This window comes from Sinocyclocheilus rhinocerous, unplaced genomic scaffold, assembly GCF_001515625.1.
Source record: "Sinocyclocheilus rhinocerous isolate Xijiao unplaced genomic scaffold, SAMN03320098_v1.1 scaffold665, whole genome shotgun sequence".
Classification (NCBI taxonomy): Eukaryota; Metazoa; Chordata; class Actinopteri; order Cypriniformes; family Cyprinidae; genus Sinocyclocheilus; species Sinocyclocheilus rhinocerous.
In genome coordinates, this window is record NW_015659086.1 from 256934 (window position 1) to 267681 (window position 10748).

Below are 10748 nucleotides of genomic sequence, written 5' to 3' on the forward strand. Positions count from 1 at the left end.
TTCTTTATATATATATATATATCTCTCTCTCTCTCTTTCTCTCTCTCTCTCGCCTCTTCTTCTTCTTCTTTGGTGTTTATTGGCGGTTAACTTGTAGGTGCATTACCGCCACCGACTGGACTGGAGTGTGGAACAGAATACGTGCTTATCGGATTGACATAATGCGAGAAGTGGGGGAAAAAAAGAACAAGAAAAAAAGGAGAGGAAGAGAAAAAATAAATAAAATAAAAATACACCTAAAAAAACAAAAAAACAAAAAAAAGAGGCAATAATCATATTATTCATAATAAAATAAATTACTAAAAAATATAAAAAAAGATTTTAATAATAATAATAATAATAATAATAAAAAAATTCAATTATTTTACTTAACTTCGCTTCTTTAATAAACTTATTGATGTAATCATATATAGCCTTTCCCCCTAGAATACCAGGTATAGAAAAGTCTTTGTGATCAACCTTCTTTAATGACTGAATAAAATGGCATCTTTCTTTGTTGTATTTCCTGCAATGAAGCAGTACATGTTCAACTGTTTCTTGCTGACTACAATAAATACATTCCCCAGTTGGGTGCTTGCCAATTTTAAACAATGTACTATTAAGTCCTGTGTGACCTATTCTCAGACGAGTTATAATATTCCCTTCCTTACGGTTCCTGCTCTCCCTCCTCCCAGCACCAACTTGTTAACCATTTAACAGGTTTTTACTGTAGCATTTTTACAGTCTTTTACCGTTAAATTCACGGTCATTTTTTTTTACAGTGTATTAATAATCTTTTTACACTTGTCCTTAATTTTATCCAGATGAACTTTCCATGTCAGGTTTTCATCAAACCAAAGCCCAAGAAACCTTACGGAGTTTACTTGCTCCAGAGGATTCCCATACAATTTTAAAGAAAGGGGTGTGATTTTATGCCGCCTTGAAAAACAAATGACCTGTGTTTTTGATACAGATAATTTAAATCCCCATTTATTAGCCCACTTTTCAACATCAACTATTGCATCTTGCATTTTTTTATTAATATATGATATATTGCGACCTCTAATCCACAAAGCCCCATCATCTGCATATAAAGATTTTCCAATGTTATGTTCAACTTGAGAGAAAATGTCATTAATCATTATATTGAATAATAACGGACTACATACACTACCTTGTGGTGTTCCATTCTCCACTGTATACACCCTGGAGTATTCTTCACCTACTTTCACTTGTATTTTTCTATCAAATAAAAAGTCCTGAACCCAATTATATATTCTACCACCAATTCCCAAAGACTTTAATTTTATTAATAATCCTTCTTTCCAGAGCATATCATATGCCTTTTCCACATCAAAGAAGACAGCTACTACTACTTCTTTGTTTGTCTGTGCTTTTCTGATGTCTGACTCTAGACATAATACAGCGTCCATTGTATTCCGACCCCTACGGAATCCACTCTGATAAGGAGACAAGAGATCTTTACTCTCTAGGAAATATGTTATTCTTTCTGTGATTATTCTTTCCATTACTTTACATAAATGGGAAGTTAAGGAAGTTAAGGTATAACTAGAAGGATCTGATGGGGTTTTCCCAGGTTTAAGAACAGGTACTATTATTGCTTTTATTGCTTGTGAAGGGAGTTGACCAGTATCCCAAATTAGGTTAAATAATTTTAGTACTATTTCCAGTGTATTATCTGTCATGTATGCCAACATTTTGTAACATACTCCATCTCTTCCAGGAGTAGTCTGTCTAGCACTTATGATTGCTCTTCTTAACTCAAACATGTTTAGAGGCAGGTCGAGTAAACTATCTGACCTCATCTTTCTTTAATAAATTAGGGTAATCCATTAATGTGCTACTCCTACACTGCCTGGCTTCTTCTGAAAGATTATCTGAGCTATGAACTTTCTTGAATGTTTTTACTAGAAGTTCAGCCTTATCTAGATTGCTGACAGCCATTCTGTCTGCACTGATCATCACTGGTAACTCATAATTCCTTCTAATCCCCCCCATTTTCCTGATCATATTCCATACATCTGACAGTTGTACTTCTCTTCCAATGCTATCACAGTACTGCCTCCAAAAAGTACGCTTTTGTGTTTTTATAGTTTTCCTAACTATCGCCTGGGCCGATTTATACTGGATCATAGCATCCATAGAATGCTGTTTTTTAAGTTGCCTAAATGCTTTATTTCTTGCTTTTACAGCTGCTTTACAATCATCATTCCACCAGGGTACGTTCTTGATACGTCTAACTCCTGTAGTTTTAGGTATTATTTCCTCAGCCGATTGAATTATTTCATTAACTAGCTTATTGTTGAATATATTTACATCCATCTGGTTTTCCTCTAGTAGAGTCATACATCTATTTTCACAAATTACTTGAAAAACTTCCCAATTTACCTTCTCCAGTTTCCATCTAGGACTTCTCTTTTCTTGTTCATAACATATCTTTGTACCAACTGTAGTCACTACAGGATAATAGTCACTATGTTTGATCACACTCCATGTACTGATCCCTGCTATTACAGTAGATACAAATGTCAGGTCAAGTGCCGTTTCTGTATTTTGTATACTGTTATATCGTGTTCCCTCTCCATTATTAATGCACACCAAACAATTATCATCAATGAATTCTTCAATAAGTTGGCCGTTCACATCAGTATTATTACTCCCCCATAATGAATTATAAGAGTTAAAATCACCACACCACACTACATTGTCATGCAAATGACCCACAACATCTTCTAAAATGATTTGACTTAATTTTTATAATTGATTCATAATCTTTATTTATTTGTACTACCTTATATTTCATCCCATTTTGTATAAATGTAGCTATTCCTCCCCCTCTGCCTGCTTCTCTATCTCTTCTAATTACATTATATCCCTTTATAATAAAATCCAATTGTGGTTTCAACCATGTTTCCTGAATACATATAATTAAATGATCCACTACAGATTCTTAGGGCTTGAGCTTGCAATACATCTAATTGTTTGAGGTTTGTTTCTGCTGCCGACATATAAGCTATACATCCATAGTCAAAGACAGACCTCATGAGTGCCCAGTATATATTTTGTAAAGATGCTCTACTTGCTCCCCATTCCTGTCCTGATAAACACCGAAGAATATTAATAATCTTTTTACACTTGTCCTTAATTTTATCCAGATGAACTTTCCATGTCAGTTTTTCATCAAACCAGAGCCCAAGAAACCTTACGGATTTTACTTGCTCCAGAGGATTCCCATACAATTTTAAAGAAAGGGGTGTGATTTTATGCCGCCTTGAAAAACAAATGACCTGTGTTTTTGATACAGATAATTTAAATCCCCATTTATTAGCCCACTTTTCAACATCAACTATTGCATCTTGCATTTTTTTATTAATATATGATATATTGCGACCTCTAATCCACAAAGCCCCATCATCTGCATATAAAGATTTTCCAATGTTATGTTCAACTTGAGAGAAAATGTCAATCATTATATTGAATAATAACAGACTATACACTACCTTTCTCTCTCTATTATATACACACACACACACACACACACGTAGTTAAAAAAGCAGTGTGTTTATATATATATATATATATATATATATATATGCATGTATATATATATACACACATACACTTACTTCTTTTTTTAAATGTGACACTGTAACAAATTAAGTACAAAAGTCTTATTTTATATTATCTGTCGGTTGATATTAGATCATGCAAATTGCATGCATAACAATTGTAAATTGTAAACGATAAATGTTTAAAAAAGTTGGAAGTATAGTAACATCATAGGACTATTTGACTTTAACTCCACTTAATGCGGCACTTTGGGACTTTTATTTTAAAAACCGCTTCAAGTTCAGCACTTTCTTTGTTGCTTCACGTGATAGATTTTGTAGTTTCCGTTGTCAAATGTGTGATGTCCATTAAAAGCGTGTTACTAGCAGTGAGATTGATTATGAAATTGTCAGGTTGTGTTATGATAAATTAATGAACTCTTAAGTGTAGAAAAAATCCTCCACAGTAGCACAATTCACTCAAAACGTAATATTTACTTTCATGTCCTTGAAAAAGGTCATGAAGGGCATATTTAAATGTGAAAGTATATGTTTTGTTGATGTACATTCACAACATATTAGAGAAATGTAGAGTAAAGATGACTACAGTGAATTTTAGAAGCCATCCATCAAATAAAACGCCAATGCATTTCCATTCAATGACAGGATCAGTGAATGAAACCTTCAGTCTTAAGAAAATGAAACCCATACACAGTGATGCTGAGCCATCTTGTGGCGAAATCGTGAGCTCACATTTTGATTAAAAAAAAAATCATACTTTATGACGATGCTCATCTTTATTTGATTCATTTGAAAACAAATTTACATTCTTGTTTCATTCAAATTAAATATTCTACCCAATGCAATGATCTGGTTATTGCAATACAACCTTGTTCAACAAAAAAGGTAACTTTATTGCAGTTGTTGTCATTTTAATATTAGTACCTGGTTAATACACAAGCAGTTCATCCACATTCATCTCTTAGCTGCTGGTGTTTTCCTGTTTTTATTGTGGAATCTAACACAGTGTTTTAGATGAAATCTGAAGGCACTGAGAGAAATGTAGAGTAAAGATGACTACAGTGAATTTTAGAAGCCATCCATCAAATAAAACGCCAATGCATTTCCATTCAATGACAGGATCAGTGAATGAAACCTTCAGTCTTAAGAAAATGAAACCCATACACAGTGATGCTGAGCCATCTTGTGGCGAAATCGTGAGCTCACATTTTGATAAAAAAAAAAAATCATACTTTATGATGATGCTCATCTTTATTTGATTCATTTGAAAACAAATTTACATTCTTGTTTCATTCAAATTAAATATTCTACCCAATGCAATGATCTGGTTATTGCAATACAACCTTGTTCAACAAAAAAGGTAACTTTATTGCAGTTGTTGTCATTTTAATATTAGTACCTGGTTAATACACAAGCAGTTCATCCACATTCATCTCTTAGCTGCTGGTGTTTTCCTGTTTTTATTGTGGAATCTAACACAGTGTTTTAGATGAAATCTGAAGGCACTGTGGTTGGCCACCCAAGGATCCCATTTAGTGTCTTGTCACTGTCGGTTAAATCTCCCCAAATATGATTTTATGATTGCACACAATTTGTACCATTAAAATGCATTTACAAATAGCCTGTATATATAAATAATAGTAAGCTGTCTGTATATATTCTATAATGTATTAAATGTTGGTCACAGTACGATGACTATAATTGGTCAGTTTTAAAAGGCAAGGCAAAGCATTGGCATGCTTATTGGCAAGAACGAAAGTATATGTTCAAGCATAGCAAATCTTAGCCTAAAAAATTAATAGCATTGTGTATTAAAGCTGCTTAGAAAAAAGATCCATCAACAGAAGATTACATGATAGCTGGCTAGTTAGATAGGTCCATTGTCTGAGACACTATTACATACTTTAACATTAGAAATAATCTGGGCAATTATGTTTTGGCAGGATGGATTGTAGATCTCCTAAAATACAGCATAAAATTCACCGCCAAGAAGTTTGCAGTGAAATCAGGTTAACTCTATTAATCTTGGCATACATCTGACTTTTTGTGCTGTTATGCAATATTTTTTTTCGACATTATACTGTAGAATGATTACAAATTGCCATAGACCAGCTTTGGCACTGCGATGCTTAACATTCAAGGTGTTTGTGATTCTGAAAACATGGACCTTGTACCGCTGTTCTTTTTTATCAAAAAAAAAAAAAATCTACGTTGTTATGAAAAACCTCAATTTAAAAAAAATGTAAAAATAAAACACAAATGAGAAGGAAATGGCAAGTCGCTTCTACATGAGGTTCTTGGAAAATCCCAACATGAATTTAAGTGCAAGAATAGTTCATCCAAAAAAAAGGAAACGGCATCATCATTTACTCATTCTCATGTCATTCCAAACCTCTATCACTTTCTTGCTTCCATGAACACAAAAGTAGTAGTTTGGCTGAACATCCAGAATGCTCTCTCTCTCTTTCTTTTTAAAAAATTTTTTTTTACAATGGGGACTGGGAAAGTCAAGGTCCAAAAAATGACTTAAAAGCACCATAAATGTAGTCCATACCTATGCACCAAATAAGCATTCTGAAGTCATAAATCTTTGTGCGACAAATTGTTATGTTTTATTTTTCACATAATTAAAATCTCTAAAATCTTGCATCAAGGTGCTTTTTTGTTATTTTTTAAACCTGGACAGACCCAGTGTCCATATATTTTTGCTTTGAAATGGAAAAGAGCAATGTATACTTAGCAAAATATCTCATATTTAATTCAACAATGCAACACTATAATATTGAGATTATTGAAGATTTAATGCAATTTTTATTTTGCTATCGAGTTTCTTAAAGACTGTCATAAGATTTGTTTTTCAATCATTCCTTGCCACACAACCTATAATTATGGGAATGTTAAAATTATTTTAATAGCATATCTGAATTAAAAGGAAAAGAGCACTGTATACTTAGCAAAATATCTCATATTTAATTCAACAATGCAACACTAGAATATTGAGATTATTGAAGATTTAATGCAATTTTTATTTTGCTATCGAGTTTCTTAAAGACTATGTCATAAGATTTGTTTTTCAATCTTTCCTTGCCACACAACCTATAATTATGGGAATGTTAAAATTATTTTAATAGCATATCTGAATTAAATTTAGTAGCAAATATTGCATAAAGATTTTAACATTAATTTTTTTGTGCATTAGTTCAAACTGTGTGTTCTAATTAGGGTTGCAAAGGGGTGGAACATTTCCGGAAACTTTCCAAAAATCCCTGGAATATTACAAAAATCCTGGAAAGTTTCCAAAATTTCTGGAATATTTCCAAAATTTCCTGGCAATTTTCCACCTTTTTGCAACCCTAGTTCTAATAAATCGATTCAAAACTGATTCAATGATTCATTTAGGTCAACCCACAACAGGAAGTGCAATGTTTTTCATCGTATTAAAGGAATAGTTTGTCCAAAAATGAAAATATGCCTAAAAATTACTCACCCTCAGGCTATCCAAGATGTAGATGTTTGTTCATGGGAACAGATTTACACCACTTGCTCACCAATGGATCCTCTGCAGTGAATGGGTGCCGTCAGAATGAGAGTCCAAACAGCTGATAAAAACATCACAATAATCCACAAGTAAAAGTCGTCTTGTCTGAATCAGGAGAGAAATATGCACAGATCATGCACCGTTACAAGCAAAAACAGTCCAAAACATTTCAAAACAAATATGTTGGTGGACTTTTTCACTGGTGGAAGCGTTACTATGGATATCCTCATATTTTGTTTCACACAAGATGTTAATTGATGGACTGGAGTCGTGTGGATTACTTTATCAGCTGTTTGGACTCTCATTCTGACGGCACCCACTCACTGCAGAGGATTCCGTTGGTGAGCAAGTGATGCAATGCTACATTTCTCCAAATCTGTTCAGATGAAGAAACAAACTCATGTACACCTTCGGATGAGTACATTTTCAGGAAATTTTCATTTTTGGGTGAACTATTCCTTTAAAATGCTTTAGTAAACCTATGTAGGTAAATACTGCTGTTTATTTTGTCATACTGTAGCATATAATTAAAAAGTATTTTCCCCTTATATTTCCTTACTGTATTTAAAATCTTCCTTTGATTAAATTTGAACTTAAATTTTTTAGAGAGGTTTGGAATGACATGAGGGTGAGTAAATGACGACAGAATGTTCCTCTAAAAAGGGCTTGGTCCTGTTTAAGGAAAAAAAAAAAAATCAGTAACAGTGGACAAGCAATTGTCATTCTAATGCTCTCTTTGTTTTTGACCTTTTATGTATGCGGATGTATATTTTGAGTCTCCACGTTCATTCACTGGCTCTGCAGCCATTCTATTCTCAGTTCAGCCACCTCTTTGCCGTACCAGTCATGTAGTTTGGAGAAGCAGCCTGTGCCGGGTGAAACGGGGCTCTCGAGTGATCCGCCGTTGGTCTTCCTTCGCGGGGGTACCGGATGTGGTCTGACTCCATCCCCTCTCTCGCTACAGTCCCCTTGTGTGTTGCTGACACCGTTTGGCACACTGGGGGGTTTACTCCAAGACACCCCGTTTTCTCTGCTAGACACCCCTTCCTGCGAAGGCCCCGTAATGGTGGCGTTCTGTAGTGAAAAGGTTGCTCCCTGCAGTTGCAGCTGGTGCTTCTTCAGCATGCTTTTCGCTTGTGATGATCTGGCTTCTTCCTGCACCTCCTCCAGCTGCCTCTCCAGCTCCTTCACGACCAGCCGCATGTAGTCGAAACTCGCCCGTGACAGAGCTTTGACCCACGATTCCATAGCGGCCTGGTTCTCCGCGGCCATCTTGTAGACCTTCGCTTTGACACAGTCGAATTTAATGGCGAAGGCGAACTCTTCGGATTCAGACTCGCAGAGCTCCACTGTACAGCCTTCCAGGACGATGACGCCGACTGGCTCTCGACTTTCCTTCTCCTCGAAGTAGAACAGCATGTTGCCCTTCAGAATAAACCAGCGGCGGTGGTAAGCCGTGTTCCGTTCCCCTTTCTTAAAGAGGAAGCCTGTCTTGTCTGGAGGAGAGTTGCATGTGGCATAATGCGCCACGCTCCTCTCGTTCAACTTCATGATGGCGAGGACACCTGTCTCTGAAACAGAAGTCAAAAATTTGTTTGCAGTACATACATTTCAAGTAAATATTAGAGATAGACTGATAATATTAAACTCAAGGTGGTTTAATAATATTGATTTAACCCTAATTCACGCATTTCTACTGGTCATATTGGGTCTACAAGGAAATCTAAAAGAACAGCACCTCTAAATGTAATCATAATAATGAATGTTTTTATTTACGATGACTAATAGTAAAAATACAATAAAAAATGTGTTGTGCATATCAGTTATTTGACAATGTATGATGTTATTCAATATTGTGATTATAGAGATGATGTTAATACACTTTTATTTGAAGACTGTGTAATTAGATATGTTTTGCAATCCTTCCACACAACTTGTGAATATGAGAATATTACAAAGATGTTTAATTAGCATATCTGAATTAAACTTAAGTAGCAAAAATTGCACAAAGAGTTAAGATCGGTTCAAACTGTGTGTTCCAATGAATCAATTGAAAACGAATTCAACAATTAATTGAGGACAACATTTAACAGTGTTCAAGGAAGTGCAATGTTTTTCATGCATTAAAAAGGTTTAGTAAAAATATATGTAGGTAAAAATCGTGGTTTAATTTGTAGGGCTGGACCAGAATATTCGATTATTCTAATATTTGTTCGGTGGGTTAACATTCGATTTTCAATTTTGAGATTTAAATATTCTTTTTTTTTCCGAACACCTGGCATCCCCCGCGAAACAGTTCTCATTCGCGCTTGAATATGAATCGCCCATGAGTGAACGTCATGATTCAGTTCATCTGGAAGAGAAGACAAAAATGCCGAAGACCTCACAACAGCTAAAGTCTGTCTACACTGGACGCAAAAAAGCGACCGCTGAAAATCATTTGAAATTTGTGTCAATACGTCAGAAATAGAATGCAGCAGCAGTTTTCTGTCGGGAATTTGTTGTGTCGCGACGCGCCGCATCCAGTGTAGACAGCATCACTGATTATAATGAGTTCTATAGTATTTTGTCACGCCGCGCCGTTGGCGTCCGTTGTAGACACGGTGTTAGAGAGAAGAATATGTTCAGCCCCCTCCCTCCGAAGCTTCGAATATTCGGTGTTGATTACTACCGAAGCTTTGAAGCTCAAAAAATGGTATTCGGACCAGCCCTATTAATTTGTCACATTGGTGCACATGTTCATTTATTTAAAAACAATGCTTTGATTATTTTCATCTTGAATCTATTTGCCTACAAAGGTTGTTTGATTTTACAATGATGATTCCTCTTATTGAATAAATAAAAAAAATCACCTTTAAGCCATTTAAGTCAAATACATACAGTCAATATTAGGAAATTTATCAAACTTTGTGCAAAAATGAAAACACTACTTTGCAAAAGTTTGGGCTGTGTAAGAATTTATGTTTTTGAAATAAGTCTTTTATTCTCACCATTTATTTGATCAAAAATACAGTAAAAACAGTATTGTGAAATATTATTACAAATTCAAAACTTTTTTCAATTTAAATATATTTTAAAAATGTAATTTATTCCTGTGATGGCAAAGCTGAATTTCGAGCAGCCAAAGAGTGCTGCAGCATTTATTTGAAACAGAAATCTTTTGTTACATTTGTAAATATGTTACTGTTACTTTTGATCAATTTAATGCATCCTTTCTAAATAAAATGATAATTTCTTAATTTTTTTAACCAACCCCAAATTCTTGAACAGTAGATATAAATTCACCTTTCTTTCAACGCTCTTCTGTAAACCCTTCACGAGTGGCCTGCTTCCAACAGTCAATCAAAACACCAGCAGTTGCCGAACATCTCCATCCCATTTCTGATCTAAAAAAAAAAACAGCCACACATAGAGTGAAGTCAGTGACTGAGGTGTCATATATACCGGAACATCCTACTTCACACATCTGACCTGGTTTAAAACACGAAATCCCCCTTTCTTAAAACAAGTGGCATAAATAAAAGTCTGTGGAAGTGACTAAACTATGCAGAAATCAGACATAGCGTCAAAACTATGTGACAAAGATATTTCAATAAAAAAATAATGATAATTTAAAAAAAAAATTATATATATATATATAT

The 10748-nt window shown here is 34.6% G+C and overlaps 1 protein-coding gene across 1 annotated transcript in view; it reads right to left on the minus strand.

Annotated features, from left to right (window-relative positions):
- Positions 1-7520: 7520 nt before the first annotated feature.
- The window catches only part of LOC107723306 (sesquipedalian-1-like), a 4397-nt gene continuing 1169 nt past the window's right edge, over positions 7521-10748 (minus strand). The window contains exons 2-3 of the mRNA XM_016531869.1: positions 10393-10493; positions 7521-8678 (exon numbers count right to left, since the gene is read on the minus strand). Of these exons, the coding sequence (XP_016387355.1) occupies positions 7897-8658 (762 nt within the window). The 5' untranslated portion in view covers positions 8659-8678; positions 10393-10493 and the 3' untranslated portion in view covers positions 7521-7896. The remainder of the gene's footprint in view (positions 8679-10392; positions 10494-10748) is intronic.